Below are 27,091 nucleotides of genomic sequence, written 5' to 3' on the forward strand. Positions count from 1 at the left end.
TTCAGCTGATGAAGAGGTTCCAGAAGCACCTTCACATCCCCTGGTGATGACATCCAAGATAGACCCCCGGGAAATACCTGAAGTGCCAACAAACAGGTTCCTTATGAGAGGTGGACGTGACCAGGATAGGGATAGGAATGACTATAGGAGGGATAGAGACAGGTTTATATGATTTATTTATGATTTGCATGGTGCTAAAATAGCCACACAATATCTCTATATTAATACAGAAGCAAAAAATTTATACACCTTTTTACGAAGATTGTGCGGACGCAGAAATATGAAATTTCGCACACTATAGTAGTAGTAGTAATCTCTATGTAAAGAGAAGGAGAGCAGAATGATTTTTTTTTAAATTATGCATAAAAAATACATTAAATCGATTAAAAAAAACATTACACACACTACCATGTATTTGACACACACACGCGTATACACTCTTTTGTTTATTGTTAGTCTGTGGTCAAATTGAGAATAGATTATAGATCAATATTGTTGTCTTTACTGAATGTCAAACATAACTATAATAAATTCGTTAATTACAATACATATAGTTATTAGTAAAATACAATCCATAGGTCGCTGGTTTAGATCCGGCTCGAAGGACCACAATATAGGGCGTCTGAGCCTAAGCGAAATGTTTTATGTTTAAATGTTAAAATTAGAAAGAGCTATAGGTTCAAGATGTTTATTAGATTTAAATGTTATTAATGTTAATGAATGTTAATGAGCGCATCCGATTATAGACACGGTGAAATATGCACTGAAGCAACATGCGCGGCGTTGGCCCAATTTATTTAGTGCAGCGCCATGCATGTGCGATGTTGTTTTGCTGAGCAACACCTAAATGCTCGGTAATTGACCGAACAGGCTCATTCAATAAACAAAAAAATAAACAGAACCTTTTTTTTTCACACTTGTAATTTAAATTAGTTATGGGCGAATTTCGACCATTGCCGACCACTAGTTTAAATAATCTTATTTGATTGATATAAGGCAGCGGTTTCCAAACTTATTTTGTCTACTGCCTACTTTGAGAATAAATTATTTTATATTGCCCCCCATTTTTCACCATCTTCAAAACCACTATAACTTCAAATTAAATTAATTATTGCGAGCTATATTAGCGGAGATTAAACATTATTTCTAAACGAGACTTTTACTACAACCCGCAAGAGTTAACTTGGAACCTGGGCGCAGTAGGTAGTACACAGAGGCGCTCAGGTCTCAAGTTAACTCTTACGGGCTACACTTACCAATGATAATGATTATAGAAACGCAACTTTATTAGACAGAGTATCTTTTATTCAAAATAAAACAAACATAATCGATTATAATATAAAAACTATTGTGAAACATGATTTCCCTCCAATCCCCCAGCCTCTACACAACGCCACTATTTTTTTCCGAGTCTCTTAGGTCTACAGCGCCCACAAGGGGGCGTTAACGCCCACTTTGGGAAAGGCTGATATAGGGCCTTCAAAGTAGTGTTGTGTCCCCGTGGTGGCGAGTAAGGTATTCAGAACTTTTGGAGAGGGTCCGAGCTTAAAACGCACATATAATGCAGGCATGTATGAACCAGGCATATATGTAGAGAAATGAATCCTTTTAACAATAATCGGTATAATTTTGTATATTCGTTTCATTTAAGGACCCGTTACCGTGAGAGGGAACGCCACACGTACACCCGCAGTGGCAGGATCATAAAAGGACGCGGAGTGTTTGTAAGTACAATTATATAAGAAAAGTGGTGGGATCTCTAAAACACGGTACTCTTATAACGCATTTTCATATTACGTAATATCAATCCCTCTTATGCTGTGTGGTTACGGCACTAAAGAATTTAGCCACCCCATCTCTTCCCGTGGGTGTCGTAAGAGGCGACTAAGGGATAGCACAGTTCCACTACCACCTTGGAACTTAAAAGGCCGACCGATGGCGGGATAGCCATCCAACTGCTGGCTTTTTAAATGCACAGACCGAGGACGGGCAGCAGCGTCTTCGGTGCGACAAAGTCAGCCCTGCGGTCACCAACCCGCCTGCCCAGCGTGGTGACTATGGGCAAAATCCCCCATGAGTTCGAACTTAAAAATAAGGCCCTCAGTTCCCGGCAGCCCCACTATTCCCGGCTACGGCAGCGGCCGTGGTAACGGTGGGGTAGAGGGTGCCAAGAATCACCGGGGTACGGGAGGCTGCCATAGAAAAATATTCCTGGCTACGTATAATGGACGCACGCTACGGTTGGACCATCACCTCACCGAACTTGAGGTAGAACTTAGTCACATTAAGTGGAGCATACTGGGGTTGTCTGAAGTCCGAAGAGAGGGAGAGGACACGATGATCCTGGACTCCGGGCACTTGTTCTACTTCCGTGAAGGTGATGGGCTTTCCCAAGGTGGCGTCGGTTTTCTGGTTCACAAGACTCTCACTAACAACGTTGTGGAAGTCAGTAGTGTGTCGACCCGGGTAGCGTACCTTGTACTTAAGCTCACCGACAGGTACTCCCTGAAAGTGATACAGGTATATGCGCCGACCTCGGCACACTCTGACGATGAAGTCGAAGCCTTGTATGAAGATATCACAAGGGCCATACATGGCACTACTTCGACCTTCTACAGCGTTGTTATGGGAGACTTCAACGCTAAAGTGGGAGTACAAGGCCGCGACGGATCGAGCATCGGACCACACGGATTGGGGCACAGGAATCACAGGGGGCAGACGCTTGTCAACTTCCTCGAATCGGAGGGGCTCTTCTTGATGAACTCATTTTTTGAGAAGAAGCCCCAAAGGAGGTGGACATGGCAAAGCCCCGATACTGTGACGAGGAACGAGATAGATTTCATCATAGCGGATAAAAGGCATATATTCAGAGATGTCTCAGTGGTTAACAGGTTTAACACCGGCAGCGACCACCGGCTAGTACGGGGCACTCTGAATATATGTCTCCGAAAGGAGCGGACCCGCTTGATGAAATCTACTCTCCGACCTACGCTGCCCCAAATACTATGTGGCTCCGAGCAGTTTCAGTTGGAAGTCCAAAACCGATTCGATTCGCTGGAAACTACTAGCGACGTGGACGAGATAACCGACAACGTGGTGAAGACGGTGTGTACACTGGGTCGCAGGCACTTTCCACCAACAAAGCCAACGAAGCAGTCCAAACTTTCTCCCGAAGCCTTGGATCTGATGCGGCAGAGGCGCGAGTTGCCGGCTGCTTCGCCAGAACAGAGGGCTCTTTCCAAGAGGGTACGGAAAATTATTCGCCGAGACCTCCGCTGCTCAAATACGAGAGAGGTTGCTACTCTGATTGAGCAGAATAGGGGGTCCAAAGTTTTCCAAAGACCATTGGGGAGAAGCCTTCTTGCGAAGCTTAAAACAGCAGATGGCAGAACCGTCTGCTCTCGCCCTCAGGTCCGAGAAGAGGTTGAGAATTTTTATGGACAGCTGTACTCGTCGAGCGCACGCAAGCCTGCGACTTGGGACACCGAAGATCCACGGGCACCATTGTTGCGCCATTATTCGGAGTGTATCCCGGACTTCGAAGAGGATGAGATTGGTGCAGCGCTCGGGCAGCTTAAAAACGGAAGGGCCCCGGGGGATGACGGAGTTACCACTGAACTCCTTAAAGCCGCAGGGCGACCTGTCCTGAAAGCCTTGGCAAGACTATTTAACGCCGTCATCCACCGAGGTACCACGCCGGAGGCGTGGTCCAGGAGTGTGGTGGTGCTGTTCTTTAAGAGAGGCGATAAGTCTCTGTTAAAGAATTACAGACCGATCTCACTTCTGAGCCACGTCTATAAGCTGTTTTCGAGGGTTGTTACGAATCGTCTCGCCAGAAGACTCGACGAATTCCAACCACCAGAGCAGGCTGGGTTTCGAAATGGCTACAGCACCGTGGACCACATCCATACTGTTCGGCAGATTATCCAAAAGACGGAAGAATATAATCAACCGCTGTGTATGGCATTTGTGGACTACGAGAAAGCCTTCGACTCCGTCGAGACCTGGGCTGTCCTGGACTCTCTGCAGAGATGTCATATCGACTGGCGATATATCGAGGTACTAAAATCTATGTACGACGCGGCGACGATGACCGTTCATGTCAATGACCAAAGAACAAGACCTATTTCCCTCCGGCGCGGGGTAAGACAGGGGGATGTAATATCACCGAAACTGTTTACCACTGCGCTAGAGGATGTTTTTAAGACCTTGGATTGGGGGGAACGGGGCATCAACGTCAACGGTGAATTCATCTCTCACCTTCGTTTCGCCGACGATATTGTCATCTTTGCGGAGACGCTGGATGAGTTAGGCCAAATGCTGGCCGGCCTAAACGAGTCCTCCCGACGTGTCGGTCTCTGTATGAACTTGGATAAGACGAAAGTTATGTTTAACAACCAAGTCATACCGATACCGGTATCGGTCGATGGTACCCTTCTCGAAGTTGTTCAGGATTATATTTACCTAGGCCATACTATCCAACTAGGCCGCAACAACTTCGAGAAGGAGGCCGATAGGAGGATCCGGTTGGGCTGGGCGGCGTTTGGCAGACTCCGTCGAGTCTTCACTTCGAAGATTCCGCAATGCTTGAAGACAAAAGTTTTCGAGCAATGCGTCCTGCCTGTGTTAACATACGGAGCCGAGACGTGGACACTGACCAAGGGACTGGTCCACAAGTTTAAAGTCGCACAACGTGCAATGGAACGGGCTATGCTTGGGGTCTCTCTCAAAGACAGGATTAGAAATGAGACTATCCGCGAGAGAACGAAAGTAACCGACATAGCCCACAGAATTAGCAAGTTGAAGTGGCAGTGGGCTGGTCATCTGTGTCGCAGGACCGATGGCCGTTGGAGTAGACGGGTCCTAGAGTGGAGACCGCGTCTTGGCAAACGCAGTGTGGGACGTCCTCCGGCCCGTTGGACCGATGATCTACGTAAAATTGCCGGTGTAGGCTGGATGAGGATTGCGGAAGACCGGGATGTGTGGCGCGAACTTGGGGAGGCCTATGTCCAGCAGTGGACTGCGATAGGCTGAAGTGAATCCCTCTTATAACACAGGCATTCCCCCATATAACGCGGGGATTTTCCAGGTTATATTTCTGTACTGTGAAATTTATGATGATTTGTACAGTTCATAATTAGTTTCGCGTATCTTACGAGGGAGAGTTTTTATGTTCGCGGAATGAAGGGTAAGGGGTTGAATACAAATTATTTTTCCTTTTTAATATATTCACCTGCAAGGCGGACACATTTTTCAGATCTTTCAATTAATTTATTTATACCCTCATAAAAAAAATGTTTTGTCTTTGTCTTCAAAATACGCTGAAACTGCCTCCTTAACTTCATAATCGGTGGTAAATTTTTTACCCCGCAGCTCTTTTTTCATTTTTGGATAGAGGTAATAATCACTCGAGGCCAGGTCTGGGCGGTAGGTGTGTGTGTGGTTCAAAATATCGAAGCCCACTTTTAAATATAAACAATAAAAATAAAATATATTTAAGTAAAAAACATAACATGAAACAAGGCTGTATGGTCTTAGACCTTTGCCTTTACACTTATTTAAACAAAAACAACGAATTTATGCTTACATTGTTTTGGAGCGAAACGATAAGTGGCCTGTCATTTTGTATTAAAACACCTATTTTTCAGTTGTTAAACATTAGTCGTATCGTTTGTTAAAAAACCGTGTGGGAAAACATTAAATTAACCTGTGAAATGTTAAAATCATGTGCGAAATGTGAAAATAACACGTGAAAACTACGGAACGGAGCATGAGTGACGTAGGTTGTATCGTTTGTTGATCTTGGAGTCGAGATCGTTTTTATTTTGAAAATAACTTATGAAACGTGAAAACAACGTGTGAAATGTGAAAATAGCGTGTGAAATGTGAAAAAATGCGCGTGAAATGTGAAAATAATGTGTGGAAGCTGCGAAATTCTTCTAACCTCAAAACGTTAACCATGGATATCTCCATAACCATGGGGTTTCGAAGTGCGACAGTGGTACCAGGGTTAGCGTCCCCCCCTGCTTTCATTCCGCGAACTTAAAAACGCACCCTCGTAGGCGAGTTACGCGTTGATACGCCGACAATCAACGTTTTTTTTTTATTATTGTGTATGTTCGCAAGCGAAAAAAAAACCGACTTTAGTTACATCGATAAGTAATACAATGTAGGTAGACAAAAAATGCCAAGTAAATACGCGTTATCAAAGATTACTCAAAAACTAGTCATCAGATCTCGATCAAATTCAAATGGAACCACATGACAAGCACCAGCTTTCGATAAAAAAAGAATTATCGCAATGGACCGATTTCCAATAAAAATGACTGAGGTTAACATAAAACAACAGTCGAATTGAGAACCTTCTCCTTGTCCCCAGCGCTACCGCACGCCGTCCCGCTCTCGCTCGCGCGAGCGCTCCGCCACGCCGCCGCACTGGCGCCAGGCGCAGCGCCGCGTAGTACAACTACCCCGCGCCCAGGTGCGTGCACACGGCCGCCAGTAGTCAGTCGCACAGTATTGTAGAGAAGGTATAGAGTGCACGCCGCCGCACTGGCGCCAGGCGCAGCGCCGCGTCGTGCAGCTGCCCCGCGCCCAGGTGCGTGCACACGGCCGCCAGTAGTCAGTCGCACAGTATTGTAGAGAAGGTATAGAGTGCACGCCGCCGCACTGGCGCCAGGCGCAGCGCCGCGTCGTGCAGCTGCCCCGCGCCCAGGTGCGTGCACACGGCCGCCAGTAGTCAGTCGCACAGTATTGTAGAGAAGGTATAGAGTGCACGCCGCCGCACTGGCGCCAGGCGCAGCGCCGCGTCGTGCAGCTGCCCCGCGCCCAGGTGCGTGCACACGGCCGCCAGTAGTCAGTCGCACAGTATTGTAGAGAAGGTATAGAGTGCACGCCGCCGCACTGGCGCCAGGCGCAGCGCCGCGTCGTGCAGCTGCCCCGCGCCCAGGTGCGTGCACACGGCCGCCAGTAGTCAGTCGCACAGTATTGTAGAGAAGGTATAGAGTGCACGCCGCCGCACTGGCGCCAGGCGCAGCGCCGCGTCGTGCAGCTGCCCCGCGCCCAGGTGCGTGCACACGGCCGCCAGTAGTCAGTCGCACAGTATTGTAGAGAAGGTATAGAGTGCACGCCGCCGCACTGGCGCCAGGCGCAGCGCCGCGTCGTGCAGCTGCCCCGCGCCCAGGTGCGTGCACACGGCCGCCAGTAGTCAGTCGCACAGTATTGTAGAGAAGGTATAGAGTGCACGCCGCCGCACTGGCGCCAGGCGCAGCGCCGCGTCGTGCAGCTGCCCCGCGCCCAGGTGCGTGCACACGGCCGCCAGTAGTCAGTCGCACAGTATTGTAGAGAAGGTATAGAGTGCACGCCGCCGCACTGGCGCCAGGCGCAGCGCCGCGTCGTGCAGCTGCCCCGCGCCCAGGTGCGTGCACACGGCCGCCAGTAGTCAGTCGCACAGTATTGTAGAGAAGGTATAGAGTGCACGCCGCCGCACTGGCGCCAGGCGCAGCGCCGCGTCGTGCAGCTGCCCCGCGCCCAGGTGCGTGCACACGGCCGCCAGTAGTCAGTCGCACAGTATTGTAGAGAAGGTATAGAGTGCACGCCGCCGCACTGGCGCCAGGCGCAGCGCCGCGTCGTGCAGCTGCCCCGCGCCCAGGTGCGTGCACACGGCCGCCAGTAGTCAGTCGCACAGTATTGTAGAGAAGGTATAGAGTGCACGCCGCCGCACTGGCGCCAGGCGCAGCGCCGCGTCGTGCAGCTGCCCCGCGCCCAGGTGCGTGCACACGGCCGCCAGTAGTCAGTCGCACAGTATTGTAGAGAAGGTATAGAGTGCACGCCGCCGCACTGGCGCCAGGCGCAGCGCCGCGTCGTGCAGCTGCCCCGCGCCCAGGTGCGTGCACACGGCCGCCAGTAGTCAGTCGCACAGTATTGTAGAGAAGGTATAGAGTGCACGCCGCCGCACTGGCGCCAGGCGCAGCGCCGCGTCGTGCAGCTGCCCCGCGCCCAGGTGCGTGCACACGGCCGCCAGTAGTCAGTCGCACAGTATTGTAGAGAAGGTATAGAGTGCACGCCGCCGCACTGGCGCCAGGCGCAGCGCCGCGTCGTGCAGCTGCCCCGCGCCCAGGTGCGTGCACACGGCCGCCAGTAGTCAGTCGCACAGTATTGTAGAGAAGGTATAGAGTGCACGCCGCCGCACTGGCGCCAGGCGCAGCGCCGCGTCGTGCAGCTGCCCCGCGCCCAGGTGCGTGCACACGGCCGCCAGTAGTCAGTCGCACAGTATTGTAGAGAAGGTATAGAGTGCACGCCGCCGCACTGGCGCCAGGCGCAGCGCCGCGTCGTGCAGCTGCCCCGCGCCCAGGTGCGTGCACACGGCCGCCAGTAGTCAGTCGCACAGTATTGTAGAGAAGGTATAGAGTGCACGCCGCCGCACTGGCGCCAGGCGCAGCGCCGCGTCGTGCAGCTGCCCCGCGCCCAGGTGCGTGCACACGGCCGCCAGTAGTCAGTCGCACAGTATTGTAGAGAAGGTATAGAGTGCACGCCGCCGCACTGGCGCCAGGCGCAGCGCCGCGTCGTGCAGCTGCCCCGCGCCCAGGTGCGTGCACACGGCCGCCAGTAGTCAGTCGCACAGTATTGTAGAGAAGGTATAGAGTGCACGCCGCCGCACTGGCGCCAGGCGCAGCGCCGCGTCGTGCAGCTGCCCCGCGCCCAGGTGCGTGCACACGGCCGCCAGTAGTCAGTCGCACAGTATTGTAGAGAAGGTATAGAGTGCACGCCGCCGCACTGGCGCCAGGCGCAGCGCCGCGTCGTGCAGCTGCCCCGCGCCCAGGTGCGTGCACACGGCCGCCAGTAGTCAGTCGCACAGTATTGTAGAGAAGGTATAGAGTGCACGCCGCCGCACTGGCGCCAGGCGCAGCGCCGCGTCGTGCAGCTGCCCCGCGCCCAGGTGCGTGCACACGGCCGCCAGTAGTCAGTCGCACAGTATTGTAGAGAAGGTATAGAGTGCACGCCGCCGCACTGGCGCCAGGCGCAGCGCCGCGTCGTGCAGCTGCCCCGCGCCCAGGTGCGTGCACACGGCCGCCAGTAGTCAGTCGCACAGTATTGTAGAGAAGGTATAGAGTGCACGCCGCCGCACTGGCGCCAGGCGCAGCGCCGCGTCGTGCAGCTGCCCCGCGCCCAGGTGCGTGCACACGGCCGCCAGTAGTCAGTCGCACAGTATTGTAGAGAAGGTATAGAGTGCACGCCGCCGCACTGGCGCCAGGCGCAGCGCCGCGTCGTGCAGCTGCCCCGCGCCCAGGTGCGTGCACACGGCCGCCAGTAGTCAGTCGCACAGTATTGTAGAGAAGGTATAGAGTGCACGCCGCCGCACTGGCGCCAGGCGCAGCGCCGCGTCGTGCAGCTGCCCCGCGCCCAGGTGCGTGCACACGGCCGCCAGTAGTCAGTCGCACAGTATTGTAGAGAAGGTATAGAGTGCACGCCGCCGCACTGGCGCCAGGCGCAGCGCCGCGTCGTGCAGCTGCCCCGCGCCCAGGTGCGTGCACACGGCCGCCAGTAGTCAGTCGCACAGTATTGTAGAGAAGGTATAGAGTGCACGCCGCCGCACTGGCGCCAGGCGCAGCGCCGCGTCGTGCAGCTGCCCCGCGCCCAGGTGCGTGCACACGGCCGCCAGTAGTCAGTCGCACAGTATTGTAGAGAAGGTATAGAGTGCACGCCGCCGCACTGGCGCCAGGCGCAGCGCCGCGTCGTGCAGCTGCCCCGCGCCCAGGTGCGTGCACACGGCCGCCAGTAGTCAGTCGCACAGTATTGTAGAGAAGGTATAGAGTGCACGCCGCCGCACTGGCGCCAGGCGCAGCGCCGCGTCGTGCAGCTGCCCCGCGCCCAGGTGCGTGCACACGGCCGCCAGTAGTCAGTCGCACAGTATTGTAGAGAAGGTATAGAGTGCACGCCGCCGCACTGGCGCCAGGCGCAGCGCCGCGTCGTGCAGCTGCCCCGCGCCCAGGTGCGTGCACACGGCCGCCAGTAGTCAGTCGCACAGTATTGTAGAGAAGGTATAGAGTGCACGCCGCCGCACTGGCGCCAGGCGCAGCGCCGCGTCGTGCAGCTGCCCCGCGCCCAGGTGCGTGCACACGGCCGCCAGTAGTCAGTCGCACAGTATTGTAGAGAAGGTATAGAGTGCACGCCGCCGCACTGGCGCCAGGCGCAGCGCCGCGTCGTGCAGCTGCCCCGCGCCCAGGTGCGTGCACACGGCCGCCAGTAGTCAGTCGCACAGTATTGTAGAGAAGGTATAGAGTGGCGTGCACTCTAAACCCACCGGAATAGACCACTCAGATATTAACTGAAAGATCTTTGTATTATTTGTTTTTATTTAAAAATGCATAATATAGACTTAAAATATGTCTTGACGAAGAAAAATATTCCGAAAAATCGACGTTAGTTTGAAACTTCAAGCGTGTACGCGATGTAGCTTAAACGGTATTAGATTAGATTAGCACTATCTAAGGGGCTTTTGCCCAGCACCTGAAAACAACAGCTTGTTTTGGTAAATTAAAAATTACACATCTTTATTTCAGCCAATGGACCGGGAGTTTGTTGACCAAAATAAACCAAAAAGTACAGTCGCGCAACAGCACAGCAGTGAGTATTAGCCTTTACTTTAAAGCAGTAAATTTAATCAAAGAATTAATTAATTGGAGAAAATATATAATATGTTTACGTTGCATATTAAATATACATAGACGAAGCATTTCTTGTTATTTCTTAGGAAGGAAACTTCTCGTTGAGTTTTCGTATCTCACTGAGTCTATCTGCCAGATTTTTGACATAGTTTCCATGTAATTTAATGAGAGATGATGTAGCTTCTACACTTTTCAATATTAATGCTTTACAATAAAAAGAAGAGATTATAGCCTTTAAAAACTACAAAATATATTGATACTTTTCCTTTTATTTCTATACCTTTTATATACAGGGTGGGGATGACAATACGACAATAACTTTGACATCGTATATGTAATGATATTCCAAGCCCACATACAAAAAATCAATAAAATACATCCAGTAGTTTAGTCAAAAAATATGATTTTTCATTTTTTAAAATTACTACGTGTTGTATAATATTAATAAACGGTCACCCGCAGGTTAACGACCCTTTGAGCGCGATCGGTACAAACATAATATTACGCGTACGCGTAATTTAAAAACGTGCAAAATTGTTATCTATTTTGGTAGGTCAGTGTTGTGTTAAGACATATTAAAAACATTTGTTAAATAGTTTTAATATTCAGTATGATTCTAATAATTTTCTTTTTATAATTGTTTGTTTTTTAAAAATTTATTGTTTCTTTTAATGCTTAAATTTTAAATTCTCAAAATCTAAATTCTGAATCTAACATAGTTTTTGCAAGTAGGTAATATCACGGGGAGCACATATGGCATATCAACAATATTTAATAAATTTAAGTATTTCATTGACTATATTTATTTCAAGATCAAAATATTCGCGAAACTTTTGCTCGAGCAGTTCAACAAATGCGATAAAGACAACAAATAACAATAACAACAATTATTAATAATAAAATACCACGTTATTACATTAAAATATTAAATCTTGCAACAGCTGAAAAAAACAATCAACGTGGCACGTGTGTTGCAATGACCCTGAGAACGTCTAACGGTGTAAAGGACAACTGGCTGTGCCAGGGCTGCTAGAAAAATTTGTCACACTCATACAAAATTTTCTGTGGTCATATTTTTTAACAAAAGAATTTGTTGGCTTAAAATTCGTATCATTTTCGTTTCTTCTTATTAATTGCTAGGCTAATAATGTGCCCTTAAGGGTATCATTGGATAAACTGTTTCTAAGTTTTGTTCTGATTAAATTAACTTCGCTGAATTCTCGTTCACATTACAGATTGCACTGTAATGGGGAAAACATAACAAATTTAAAGCAAATTGAGCCAGTGTTTTATAATTTTCAAATTGTTTTTTATTTCAAAATGTATTTTTTTTTCAAGTCGCAATTATTGCCACAAGATAAATTATAAGTTTCATTAGAAAGCAAACAAATACAGCCTTTATATGATTTTTCAAAGAGTCCTCATTCATATAAAAGTGTTAGGTTCATTCAAGTAAGGGAAATTAACGAAATTCAAGCTTGCCGGTGAATGATGTTTCTTTAATTATGAAATGCTTCCAGGTAATAGGAATATAAAAATCGTACATTTTGCGTATGATTTTAGTCTAGCGATCGTACATGAGTAAAAATTAAAAAAAAAAATCGTATCGATTAAAATCGTACATCTGTCAGCCCTGGTGCGTAGGCTAGCGTAAACAAAACATGTTATAACCTGTTTTTGGTTTTTCCCTGAGTTGCCGCGTACGCGACAAGCGGCCAGTGGTCTCTGTGCCGTTTATTTAGGTACTCATGTTTCTTGATGTCATACGCGTTGATTTGTCAATTTTCTACATATGCGCACGAGTTTTATTCGTTTTAATTAATTATTGGATTATCTCGAAAGACTTGGAGTGATTGTGCGATATTTTAACGCTTTATTTTTATAGTGACAAGAACATTAACGTAGAATAAATGCCTAGTTTAATAGTTATGAGGTGAATTGTGCGAAATTAGGCGCTAGTGTTAATAGTAAGAATAGTTTTTATTTTATTTACAATGCCACGTTATAATTACACAGCTTCGGAGTACATGTTTTTTGTTTACGGAGAATGCCACGGCAAGGCTAATTTAGCAATACAGAAGTACCGGGAGAGATATGGGAACACCCGTATTTGTCCAACCGATGGCCGCACTATTTCAAATGCTTTTCAGAGGAGACGGGAAGATCAATGCTTAATCCCGCATTTTATGTGAAGTTTTGTAACAAACGACTTGTACTCAACAGACGTAAATACAGTTGATGAGTTAAAAAATAGAATTATTAGACCTTTTAATAAATTAAAAAATATGGCCACTAATGGCGACATCATGTCAAAATTAATGAATTAAATTATAAGAAGATAATTATTTTAGATAGAATTTAAAAATTTATTAACCTACAATGACCGACCAAACAAACCAACGTACCTAGTTCGTAGTAGTTCGTTGTGTCACCGCGCGTCATAACAGGTCAGTGAACCTATAGGCACACATGTTGTAGTATAATTTTATTATATTTTTCTTATTTAGTTTGTTTGAAAAAATCATTTTTTTGATTTTGACGTTAGAACTTTTTTGATGGTTTTGAAATACTCCTATAAACTAGTATTACCTGTGTTATCAATTTTTGTCGTATTGTCATCCCCACTCTGTATATATTTATAGTACATAAATCTTTTTGGTCCTTCGAGCCGGATTTGCAAGGGTACTATGAACATCACTATATCATCTTGTCATGACTCGTAACAGCTTAATCTAGACATTTTTATCGTGCATTACGCAGTAAACAATCTACCAAACAAATCATTCTCGAAACCATAGCAAAACAATAGATTTATTACAAGCTAATTCTTTGATAATCATGGGAGGAATCATCAAGGAAAATGACAACATGCATATTGCGCAACGGACGCGGCTAGGCTGAATTCTATGCGGAAGTGTGGACATTGACATCATTCACAAATTTTGGTCCATTGAAGATATCAAGGAAAGTGAGGAAATATCGCCTGACGATTATCGATGACTACTTTTCGCCAATCTAATGGAAAATATGTATATATGTGTAATAGGCAAGACGTTAAGATCATCTGAACCCACACCATGCGCACATTTTTTTCAGCTTGAACCGAAATTCGAAAAAACTCAAAATATGCTTATAATTATAAAAAATATATATTAATGAATATATCAATTTAGATCGAATCATGTGATCTAAATGGATATATTCATTAATAATTATTCAATAACAAAAGCCAATTTGACACCAGTGTATTGTATGCCGTACCACGCCATTGAAAGGCCCGACTCTAACAACTTAACTTAGAGTCGTGTTTAATGCATCGGGTATACATTCGTAAGTCTGAACGATGTTTTATACTGATGCCCAAATTTACAAAAGGACTTGATTTTGGTTTCTAAATGGAGACAATATTTTTCACAGCAGACCTGGAAAAATGTACAGACGAGTAATTGTGCATCCTGATGACCAACGCAATCTATGCATAGTTTGGCGAGATAATTCGAATCAACATTTAAACAGATGTCAGCTTGACACAATAACATATGGCACAAATTCAGCTCCGTTTTTAGCAATCATGATGCTTAAGCAGCTCGTTTTTGATAAGGGCCATCGTTTTCCTACAGCAGCAAAAGTGTTCGAGCAGCATTTTAACATGGATGACGCTTTGTGTGTGACTCAACCAATTTACTCAATGGAGTAGGATTTTTTGACGACGCGTTAGCGCGTCACAGCACTGGTCATTGCGCTGGCGATATCGGGGTCGATTCCCGCTAACGATAGACATTTGTACTGTCCATAGTACAAACATTTGTATTGGGCAGTTTGTCGTGGTCTGGGCGTTTGTGTATTGTGTTCCGGACCCCCGACACAGGAAAAATTCCTACTGGGGGCCGTTAAAATAATTAATATTCGAAAATTTTCGAGAAGTTCCTGCTCGAGAATGTTGATGTAGCACCCAGCTCCCCGAATGTCTACAACTTCATACATCTGGAATTGACGAAAGCACTCGGACTTACCTGGATTGCCAATGACGACAATTCACGTTTCAGTGCAAGATGACAGCACCAAAGCCTTCTAAGAAGTTGCGCTAGCTAAATATTAAAAAATAAAAATCGGAAATATGCACGCAATACAGGATCAACGGAAGTGAGTGGTATATTACGATATGGAACCTTATCTGTACGGTACAATACGATACGTTACGTCGGATGGATATTCTGATGCTATCATCATCAGTATATCCACCCCTGTCCACACAAGGAACATATCGGATGGTTTCGGACAAGATATCGACAAGAATAACAAGCGACTAAAGTCGGTTTCGGACAGCCTAGTAAACGAAGCCAAATTAATAGCCTCAACTATCACGATGTCCATCACTACGTCGCCATCTACTAACTGGCGGCTGCGAGGCTGGCGCTCGCGCCTTCCGCCTTCCAGCAGTAATGAGCAGAACACTACTATATATTACGTGTTTTAAAAAATATGAGATGAAAAACCAGAACAAAATGATAAAAGTGTCAGTGATCTAGGTAAAGACATTCAAAATCACATTAACCCGACGTCCACGAAAACACATCGTCGGTTTTATTAAAATGTAATTTTAGAAGTGCCCAATAACTAAACAATTGTCGGGTTCATCTTGTAAATTAGCCGTTACGTTTTATGTCAGTTTCCCTCTTGTTTTAGTTTAGCTCACATTATCCACAACTCACTCATTTTTTCGCCCGGGTACATGTAACATGTACGTTTCACAGACATATCGTCCGATCAGCATTTTATACGTATCATCATTACCATGCAGCGCGTGCGTGAGCTCACTCGTAACCTTTAAATATTATAAAATATAGTTATACTTTAATTTTTATTTCTATATCTTTACATACAATAATAGCAGTAACTAGTTAGGTGTAACAAACACTGTCAGTATCTAGTTATTTACCTATTTAAAATATATCTCGTAATCGTTTAAATGTCACAACTGCAACGGTCCAAGATTTAATGAGTGTTGATAATTTTCTTTTGTACGTGTTAGGAGAAGGTGAGGAAGGGACTCCAGAAAGACCGCGGGGGGACAAAGAGGAGGGAGAGTGTGACTCTACTTTGGGTATGTAACTATGTATAATGCATATTTCCATAGATATGTTAAGTTAATTTATTATTTTGTTTCCAAAATAAACTAGAAACAGAAATAGTTCACGATGCAAGGCCGATTTATGCAGAACTGCCTTGCTCTATACTAGCTCGTATAATACAAGATAAAATTTAAAAAAGACCTACATTTTTGTTCTTTCTAAATCTTGTACTTTAGTGGATATATAATTATAAAAAACTTCATTTCAAACGTAAATAAAATTAGGAGATAGTTGTTCGTTTTATTTAACAATACATAAATATAATTACTGTTGTTTATTTTATTTACTTGTAGATCAATCACGTCATGAGAAAGTTGACTATAACGCGCTGGACTTCGAAGAAGACATTGAGCACGACGGTATGTATTGTTTACATAATGTGTATCTGTTAAATATTTGTCCATAACTAAGAAAGAGAGAGACAGATAGCATATAATCAAACAATTTGTTTGTGGTAAAGTTTTGGCATTACTGTTTTCAATTAATATTGACAACAACATTCAAATATGCGTCGTTAGATTACACATTGTTACAGAATGCGTTGAAGAAATAAAGGTTCACTGCTCGTTCCCGGTAGGTGATAGCGTGATAATTTGTAAGATATAAAAAAAAAAAAAAAAAAAAAAAATAAAAAAAAAAATCATTTATTTCGACCTTAAAGATCATATTTGTTAGTAACATATATAAGAAAAACACTAGTCTAATGTTAGTAAACTTAAAACTACCTTAATCTATATCTTATATCTAATACAGCCCTGATTTGTCAGCACGTGAAATATAGCACGTGATATATGTTGACCCGACTTCTTAATAATATTCGTGCCAAATTTGAAGTAAATCCAATCAATTCTGCAGGCATTCCCACCTGCTGTAGCTTGTTCCACGGGATGTTGTACATAACCAGATCGAATGCTTTTGTCAGATCCAAAAAGCTGGCATAAACAGCTATGTAATATCTGACAGCATGCTTTAAACTCAGGATTGCACTTTTTGTGGATAATTGAGACAAATCCAAATCGGAGTTAAGCATACTGTCAAGTACCTTGGCTATGATTGTTGCTAATGAGATATAAATCACGTTTGTTGTCCGCGTATCCCCTTAAATATTTATTTTATTCCGTTTTTTAGTATTTGTTATTATAGCGGCAACAGAAATACATTATCGATGAAAATTACAACTTTCTGACTATCACGTTTCATGAGACAGCCTGTAGACAGACGGACGGACAGCAAATCTTAGTAATACGGTCTCGTTTTACCCTTTGGGTACGGAACCCTAAAAAGACTAAATTAAAATAGAAAAAAGTCAGAGATGAAATATAATATGCTTATAAATAAAATCCAAGCGAGTGAGAGTGAACAGAGTGCCGTCCCGCAGAGCGCGCGGCGGGCCGGCCGCGGCCGCTGGCGGGCGCCGAGCGCGCCGAGCTGCTGGCGCGCGCGCTGGGCGTCAACCCGAAGCGGTGAGTGAGCGCACGCACACTTTAACTGAGGTAGGGCACAATAGGAATTTCCTGCTCGAAACGTGGAGCAGCCCGACTAGGGCAGTACCTCGACCTTACAGAAGATCACAGCTAAATAATACTGTTTTCAAGCAGTATTGTGTTCCTGTTGGTGAGTAAGGTGACCAGGGCTCCTGGGGGGATTGGGGATTGGGTCGGCAACGCGCTTGCGATGCTTCTGGTATTGCAGGCGTCTATAAGCTACGGTAATCGCTTACCATCAGGTGAGTCGTACGCTTGTTTGCCGACATAGTGACATAAAAAAAACACACACACACACCAGCATGACCAGATTCAGTAGATTTATACTTTTTTTTTTTGGTAGATTTCGAGGTACCGGGAACAGTATCTAGTAGGTAAAAAATATTTGGTATATTTTGGTAGATTTCACGCTTTTCAACTATTCTGGTACTTTTTTTTCTTATATATGGCAAACCTCTCGAAAAAGTGTGGGTTATTCCCCTTTTCATCGAATGGAATGTAACTATCTCTTTCTAATATTAACTGTTCGAGGAGAATAACTGTTTGGGGAATCCTACGTGTATTGAAAAACTTGATTAGGTAGGTATATCTTTAACTTTAATTTTTTTCGTAACCCTTAATGTTGTAAGCCAGTGATGTAAAAATTACCGATTTAACGGTGGAACTCGCGATTTTGGTGAATAAATACCGATGAAACGATTTTAGGGTATAATCTCCCGATCTACTCTATTTAAGCACATGAAACTTAAATACGTGTTTTGAAGTTCGTAATACTGTTTTTAGGTACCTCAATGTACTTCCCGGAGGCATTTTATATGAGCCTCTTATTAAAAAAGCCAATTTAAGCTGTATTTCATAAGTACTAAGGATTGAATATTATTGTCCTTGGAATGTAAGGGCTTCCCACAGTTATCAATCCCGAGTAAAACACAAAATTTCAATAAAAAGTAGAATGGGTGATGAAAGAAATTAATGGACTCAAACGGCTTTATGACAATGTTACCCAACATAAAGAAGAAGACCCCATGACTCGATCACAATTTAAAGATACCTATATTTTTGTAGATTTTAATTTCAAGTAATAAACATTAATTTATCTAATTTATGGTGTTTTCTTGTTCATCTTATTGTTTTATTGTTATAATCAAAAAAACAATATTATGCTTCTTCTTTGTAACATAACAGCGAAGAAATGTAGTAATATAATTTTAGTACTCGTATTTTTTCGTTCTCTTTTGGTAGAATTTAGTAGTTTTTAACTTCTCAAGCAGTAGATTCGTTTAATGAAATCTGGTCACACTCACACACACACACACACACACACACACACACACACACACACACACACACACACACACACACATAGTCGTGTATATAAAAAAATATATATATTTATTAATTTTAAATCAATATTCTGTTCACCATTAAAAAAGTTACAAATTGTAAGCATGTACATCGATGAAAAGTATTTGACTAGCCCGTTGGCTCTGTTTGTAGTGGCCGTGCTTTCTGTTCCGCGGGTTGCGGGCTCTATCCCACATGACTATGAGTGTAATATGTGTATTTATATATATTATTTCTATGTATATTTATAAAAAAAATTGCTATAACAGTCGGCTCCTATCAGTCGGACCTATAACACAAGCATTAAGTCGCTCAAGGTAGGAACAGACGATATATATATATATATATATACACACCTCTACCAGCGGCACTTCACCGTCCGATCGGCCGTACTACGACCGTGCGGGGCGTGAGGGGCGTGAGGGGCGGGTACTACGCGAGGGGCGCCGCCCCGGGCCGCAGTCCGCGGTCGTGGCGGCCCCGGCCGTGTCTCACGTGTCCCACGTGTCGCACGAGCCGGCCTCGCACGGCGAGTACGACCCCTTCAGCCTACTGCGCAGCCAGTTCACTAAGAACAAGGAGCGGCCCAGGTGAGCTCCGTTCTTAGTTATACATTGATGACCTTCAGAGTATGGTTTCTATATTCGAAAAATGACTGCTCAAGGTTATTACCCGACTGCCAAGGAAGGGTTATGTTTTTCGCGCATATCTTGTATGTATGTATGTATGTTTGTATGTAATATTCTTTACTACCTCATATTTCCAGAACCACTGAACGGATTTACATAATTGAGGTATCGTTAGATTCGTCTTAGCTGCCCAAGTGTTCTTAGATAGGTGACGTTAAAAAAAAATCAAACATGGCGGCTGCGCGAAGCCATTGTAGTTAATGAAAAAAAAAAAAATTTCTCGAATACTACAATATGGGTATCAAATTGAAGGGCACAATACAAGGATTTTAAAAAGGTATATCATGATTATTATTTTTATGATGTCGAGTTTGCAATTGAACTGTTTGGTTGGTTTACTGTTTTATAAATAAAGCGTTGTTTTAAGACAGCGATCCGGATGTAATACCATTAATCACTTGTTAATGTTGATAAAATCTTTAAAAGTATGTTTTGTATATTTAATAGGAAGTGAGTAATCGAAATAAGAACTAGGGCGTGTTAATTGTGATTATTTCTTAAATGTTCATTCTTAATGTAATGTACTTTTGTATATCGTAACAGGAAAGACGACCGTCCAGACAGATTCGACAAGCACAGAGACACACAACGTGACAAACACAGAAGCGAAAGGGAAAAACACGAACAAGAGGACAAAGGCAAGAATTCTAACAAAACTGAACAAAGAGATGAAAAACATGAAAGCGAAAAATCCGCTGAGAAGGAAAAATACAAAGGCAGAGATCGTCGCGAGGCGTCCAAAGATAATGCTAAAGATGTATCTTCAGATAGACACAAGGATAAACGTGATAGATCGAAAGAGAGGCACGGGTCTAAGCAGAGGAGTGATAGGCGAGCGAAGGAAGATAGGAGAGAGAGATCGAGGGAGAAAGACAGCAGTAGAGATGAGAGGAAGAAGGATAAGGACAGGAAAGGTCATTCCAATAATAAGGATAGGTAGGTTCGAAATTATATATATAAATACCGTGTTGACATTTGATTAGCCCGTTGGCGCAGTTTGTAGTGACCCTGCTTTCTGCTCAGGGGGTTGTGGGGTTCGATTCCCACCCCGAGTCTGGGTATCATAAATAAATATTTATTTATATATGTAATATTTATAAGTATGTTTATAAAAAAATAATAATAATATGTAGCTATATACCAGTTGGCTGTTACCTATAACACAAGCATTAAGTTGCTTACTTTAGGAACAGACGACCGTGTGTTGTAAATATTTATTTTATTACTCACCATCATCACTACAGCCTATCGCAGTCCACTGTGGGATATACACCTCCACAAGTTCGCGCCAAAAATTGACTGAACTCATGTGTTTATTTATCATATATATATATATATATATATATATAATTGCCAGGAAAAATGTGACACAGTAGACAGTATTTATGAGAAAGAGGATTTGAAAGTGTTTAAAGATATGTCATACAGTAAGACTGTTAGGAGCTTAGTCGGTTAGTTATAGTATTTTTAATAGTTTTATCAAATTTTATAATAATAATAATTTTTATATTAATATTTATTATAAAAGATAATATCAAACAATAATGTCTCAACAAAGCCAGTAATCGAAACGAAATAATATTAAATCAATCTGAAACAGTATGTCAACGTTTTACAACTGAGCGAAGAAGTTAATTTTGTTTATTTAAACCTTATTACACAACTTGACATAGCATGTTGCGCAAAAGGCGGACTTAAAGGCTTACTGCCTTATCTACCAAAAAAATAAAATAAAAATAAAATCCATATAGACAAAAAATCGTAGATTAATACAATCTCATTTATCTAGAGTAACGGTCGCTTATAGATGGCGTTTACAATAACATTTTAACCTGTTTTCTTTTACTTAGAAATCTTCGTTCAACAGTGGGATGTTTGTAATAAATTTTATGATAATATTTTAATAATATATGGTGTTATTTCAGATCCAAATCACCGTCACTCGAACACAAGCAGTCTGAGCCCAAGTCCGCTGATGATGAAAAGAAAAAGGTAATGTTTTCGTGCCTTGGCGTCGCGATTGTGTTGCTATCGGGAGATACAGTATTTGTTTACTGATTGCGAATCTCGCGGATAAAGTTTGATGATAAAAATAAAATCATATCAGTAACTTCCCACAGATAACGTAAATAGTGATTATAAAACAATTTTCAACTTTGAATATGATAATAATGACTATATATTTTTCTTTAAATTTGAATAAATTTTTTTGCTTTTACGTATTAATATCGTATCAATAAATATAATATCAGCCTGTAACATCCTATACCCAGCTGGGTATAGGCCTCTTTCTCATGTAAAAGAGGGATTAGAGTTAAATCCACTACGCTGCTCCGCGCACTAGCGGGTTGGCGGATATATTCCTACCATGACTAACGATCGCTATCGGGTGTACACGATAACAACCGAGATCAACGGCTTAACGTGCTCTCCAAGGCACGGTGGGGAGACATACGAGGACTAACGACCAGACTGGAAATAAATATCTGTATAAACACAAATATCCGCTGGGAGCGGGAATCGAGCCCGCGACAGGTGTTTCGGCGCCGCCGACACGGCACACGCCACACCGGCGCGGTCGTCACGTATGAATAATTACGTAGATTGACTATATATATGTAGATTGATGTAAGTGTAGTGTGATTGATATGTGTGTAGTGTGATTGATATGTGTGTAGTGTGACTGATATACATGTAGTGTGATTGATATGTGTGTAGTGTGATTGATATGTGTGTAGTGTGATTGATATGTGTGTAGTGTGATTGATATGTGTGTAGTGTGATTGATATGTGTGTAGTGTGACTGATATACATGTAGTGTGATTGATATGTGTGTAGTGTGATTGATATGTGTGTAGTGTGACTGATATACATGTAGTGTGATTGATATGTGTGTAGTGTGATTGATATGTGTGTAGTGTGATTGATATGTGTGTAGTGTGATTGATATTTGTGTAGTGTGATTGATATGTGTGTAGTGTGATTGATATGTGTGTAGTGTGATTGATATGTGTGTAGTGTGATTGATATACATGTAGTGTGACTGATATACATGTAGTGTGATTGATATGTGTGTAGTGTGATTGATATACATGTAGTGTGATTGATATACATGTAGTGTGATTGATATGTGTGTAGTGTGATTGATATGTGTGTAGTGTGATTGATATGTGTGTAGTGTGATTGATATACATGTAGTGTGATTGATATGTGTGTAGTGTGATTGATATGTGTGTAGTGTGATTGATATGTGTGTAGTGTGATTGATATGTGTGTAGTGTGATTGATATGTGTGTAGTGTGATTGATATGTGTGTAGTGTGATTGATATGTGTGTAGTGTGATTGATATGTGTGTAGTGTGACTGATATACATGTAGTGTGATTGATATGTGTGTAGTGTGATTGATATACATGTAGTGTGTTTGATATGTGTGTAGTGTGATTGATATGTGTGTAGTGTGATTGATATGTGTGTAGTGTGATTGATATACATGTAGTGTGATTGATATGTGTGTAGTGTGATTGATATGTGTGTAGTGTGATTGATATGTGTGTAGTGTGACTGATATACATGTAGTGTGATTGATATGTGTGTAGTGTGATTGATATACATGTAGTGTGATTGATATGTGTGTAGTGTGATTGATATGTGTGTAGTGTGATTGATATGTGTGTAGTGTGACTGATATACATGTAGTGTGATTGATATGTGTGTAGTGTGATTGATATACATGTAGTGTGATTGATATGTGTGTAGTGTGATTGATATGTGTGTAGTGTGATTGATATGTGTGTAGTGTGATTGATATGTGTGTAGTGTGATTGATATGTGTGTAGTGTGATTGATATGTGTGTAGTGTGATTGATATACATGTAGTGTGAGTGATATGTATGTAGTGTGATTGATATGTGTGTAGTGTGATTGATATACATGTAGTGTGATTGATATGTGTGTAGTGTGATTGATATGTGTGTAGTGTGATTGATATACATGTAGTGTGATTGATATGTGTGTAGTGTGATTGATATACATGTAGTGTGATTGATATGTATGTAGTGTGATTGATATGTATGTAGTGTGATTGATATGTGTGTAGTGTGATTGATATGTGTGTAGTGTGATTGATATACATGTAGTGTGATTGATATGTGTGTAGTGTGATTGATATGTGTGTAGTGTGATTGATATACATGTGTGTGTAGTGTGATTGATATACATGTAGTGTGATTGATATACATGTAGTGTGATTGATATACATGTAGTGTGATTGATATACATGTAGTGTGATTGATATGTGTGTAGTGTGATTGATATGTGTGTAGTGTGATTGATATGTATGTAGTGTGATTGATATGTGTGTAGTGTGATTGATATGTGTGTAGTGTGATTGATATGTGTGTAGTGTGATTGATATGTGTGTAGTGTGATTGATATACATGTAGTGTGATTGATATGTGTTTAGTGTGATTGATATGTGTGTAGTGTGATTGATATGTGTGTAGTGTGATTGATATACATGTAGTGTGATTGATATGTGTGTAGTGTGATTGATATGTGTGTAGTGTGATTGATATGTGTGTAGTGTGACTGATATACATGTAGTGTGATTGATATGTGTGTAGTGTGATTGATATACATGTAGTGTGATTGATATGTGTGTAGTGTGATTGATATACATGTAGTGTGATTGATATGTGTGTAGTGTGATTGATATACATGTAGTGTGATTGATATGTGTGTAGTGTGATTGATATGTGTGTAGTGTGATTGATATACATGTAGTGTGATTGATATGTGTGTAGTGTGATTGATATGTGTGTAGTGTGATTGATATGTGTGTAGTGTGATTGATATACATGTAGTGTGATTGATATGTGTGTAGTGTGATTGATATGTGTGTAGTGTGATTGATATGTGTGTAGTGTGATTGATATGTGTGTAGTGTGATTGATATGTGTGTAGTGTGATTGATATGTGTGTAGTGTGATTGATATACATGTAGTGTGATTGATATGTGTGTAGTGTGATTGATATGTGTGTAGTGTGATTGATATACATGTAGTGTGAGTGATATGTATGTAGTGTGATTGATATGTGTGTAGTGTGATTGATATACATGTAGTGTGATTGATATGTGTGTAGTGTGATTGATATGTGTGTAGTGTGATTGATATGTGTGTAGTGTGATTGATATACATGTAGTGTGATTGATATGTGTGTAGTGTGATTGATATGTGTGTAGTGTGATTGATATACATGTAGTGTGAGTGATATGTATGTAGTGTGATTGATATGTGTGTAGTGTGATTGATATACATGTAGTGTGATTGATATACATGTAGTGTGATTGATATGTGTGTAGTGTGATTGATATACATGTAGTGTGATTGATATGTGTGTAGTGTGATTGATATGTGTGTAGTGTGATTGATATACATGTAGTGTGATTGATATGTGTGTAGTGTGATTGATATGTGTGTAGTGTGATTGATATGTGTGTAGTGTGATTGATATACATGTAGCGACTGCCCCGCAGGCGGAGCGCGACGAGGCCCGCAAGGAGCTGCTGGAGATCGTGCGCCTCATCAAGTCGCGCCAGCGCCAGCGCGAGGGTGAGTCTACTGCGCTATATATATATATATATATATAGAGAGAGAGAGAGAGAGAGCGCTCTATAGGTTGTCTACTGCCGCCGGCGCCGGCTTACGGGAAGAGCTTCTCAATCAAAACAATCAACAAAACATTCTTAACATCGAATCCCACTATATTTCAATTTACAAATATATGTCGCAGAATATGAATACGGAACGTCAAGTGTTTGACTTGGGTGTATTCAGATAACGTCAGTTGTCAGTTATTAGCTGTTAGAGTAGTCGACGCGCCGCCTTTAAATAGTGAGAACGAGCGATGCGACACGCTTCTCGTTTGCGTGGCATATAAAAAGGTTGTGCTGACATATCATCTGACTTCACCACGTTCCGAGTATGGACCAACCGAGTCAGGACTGTCCACACACCTCTTCGACATATATATCTAACATTTGTAGTTCATTGATTGATGCGGAACAGGTCCTAATGGTCCATTCTACGTCCTGCTGTTAAAGTTTAATCATAACTTATTTGCAGGATAAACTTTATCTACAAGTTGTAAACCAGGCCTTAAAATACGCAATTTTGTAAATCTCGCAATAAGTCCACTGTAGTTATCATTTCAGCAGATATAGCTATGCAAAAGTTAATTTAGATTTTAAGTTATCCGTCACTGAACGGAATACCTGTATTCAAAATACATATATTATGCATTTTTTTTTTTGTTCTAAATTAACATCCATGGGATCTAAAACACCCATGCCTTTTGTTATAAATGCATTATAACATCACAGGCGATTTATTATTTTATACTACAAATCGACAGTCCTGCGACTGTATTAATAAAGCTAGGACGTGCTCCGACACTAACGGTTTTTGTTTAATCCTGACTTATTCATAGGATAAACCTTATCCACGACCGATAAAACAGGCTTTTTTTATACCACTAGTTCGGCAAACAAGCGTACGGCTCACCTGATGGTAAGCGATTAGCGTAGCTTATAGACGCCTGCAACACCAAAAGCATCGCAAGCGCGTTGTCGACCCAATCCCCCCCCCCCCAGGAGCTCTGGTCACCTTACTCACCAACAGGAACACAATACTGCTCGAAAACAGTATTATTTTGCTGTGTTATTCTAATGTTCTGATTATTGTAATGTTCTGTGTTGAATAGAATCGAAGAAGAAGCCGCGCTCGTCCAGTTCGTCGTCGTCGTCGTCGTCGCGAGGCGCGAGACGTCGCAGTCGCAGCAGGTGAACACATGTGACGTACACTCATACAGCTGACCCCCCAAACGATGTTTTGAAACATGTTATTAACCCCCCCCCTTACCCCCCCATAACTTAGAGGTATGAAAAATAAATGTGCTTTGTGGCTACGGCACCAAAGAATTTAGCCACCCCCTCTCTTCCCGTGGGTGTCGTAAGAGGCCACTAAGGGATAACAAGGTTCCACAACCACCTTGGAACTTAAGAAGCCGACCGATGGCGGGATAACCATCCAACTGCTGGCTTTGAAATACACAGGCCGAAGACGGGCAGCAGCGTCTTCGGTGCGACAAAGCCAGTACTGCGGTCACCAACCCGCCTGCCCAGCGTGGTGACTATGGGCAAAACACATGAGTTCACGTTATTTTTGGCGTAAACTTGTGGAGGCCTATGTCCAGCAGTGGACTGTGATAGGCTGTAATGATGATGATGATGATGATGTACACCTAAACTGTCCACATATATACCATTTCCTCTGCCCAAAGGTTGCCTGGAAGAGATCGCTCATTAGCGATAAGGCCGCCTTGCTCACTCTTGGTGTACAATAAAGAGTTTTTATTATTATTATTAAAATGAGTGCTTTAGGCCACACGACTCTTTCTATCTTCACTATCACATCTAACTTATTTCTCCCTCTCAACTTCCGTTCGACTCGCCCGAATACACTTTTATTATTATATGTAACTATTAATTAATAAATGTAAGAGTTATTCAGTAGATATGTTATCGAGCGATAAAATGTTATCTTTTCTTCTAAATAACAGAGAGGCGCGTTCCCGCAGTTCGAGAGCGAAACGTGACCGCCGGACGTCTTCTTCTAACTGAAGTAACAAGGCCTACACCGAATACCTTTAGTTTATCCATTCTATTTTCAATACAAATAAATTCATACAATTACTTGAAGTCAAAGTATATTT

The 27,091-nt window shown here is 42.9% G+C and overlaps 1 protein-coding gene and 1 long non-coding RNA gene across 2 annotated transcripts; both read left to right on the forward strand.

The window, feature by feature from the left end:
• On the forward strand, positions 1-27,077 carry LOC123657954 (peptidyl-prolyl cis-trans isomerase G-like). Its single transcript, XM_045593433.1, has 14 exons — positions 1-162; positions 1,652-1,724; positions 6,380-6,481; positions 10,563-10,626; positions 15,700-15,771; positions 16,093-16,158; positions 17,178-17,262; positions 18,993-19,217; positions 19,860-20,252; positions 21,242-21,308; positions 24,855-24,930; positions 25,940-25,942; positions 26,081-26,159; positions 26,939-27,077. The coding sequence occupies exons 1-14, from the start codon at positions 47-49 to the stop codon at positions 26,997-26,999; spliced, it is 1,482 nt and encodes a 493-aa protein (XP_045449389.1). The 5' UTR covers positions 1-46; the 3' UTR covers positions 27,000-27,077.
• On the forward strand, positions 17,198-18,384 carry LOC123657882. The gene is made up of 2 exons (XR_006743794.1): positions 17,198-17,262; positions 18,067-18,384. It is a non-coding gene; the product is annotated as an uncharacterized LOC123657882 (long non-coding RNA).
• Positions 27,078-27,091: the final 14 nt, after the last annotated feature.

This window comes from Melitaea cinxia, chromosome 11 (assembly GCF_905220565.1).
Source record: "Melitaea cinxia chromosome 11, ilMelCinx1.1, whole genome shotgun sequence".
NCBI lineage: Eukaryota > Metazoa > Arthropoda > Insecta > Lepidoptera > Nymphalidae > Melitaea > Melitaea cinxia.

Excerpts from the sequence above, each read along its gene's own strand:
- LOC123657954 (XM_045593433.1), top strand. The coding sequence starts at position 47 with ATGACATCCAAGATAGACCCCCGGGAAATACCTGAAGTGCCAACAAAC. Across the intron at positions 21,309-24,854 it reads CTGATGATGAAAAGAAAAAG|GCGGAGCGCGACGAGGCCCG; the intron begins GTAATGTTTTCG and ends ACTGCCCCGCAG. Across the intron at positions 26,160-26,938 it reads AGACGTCGCAGTCGCAGCAG|AGAGGCGCGTTCCCGCAGTT; the intron begins GTGAACACATGT and ends TCTAAATAACAG.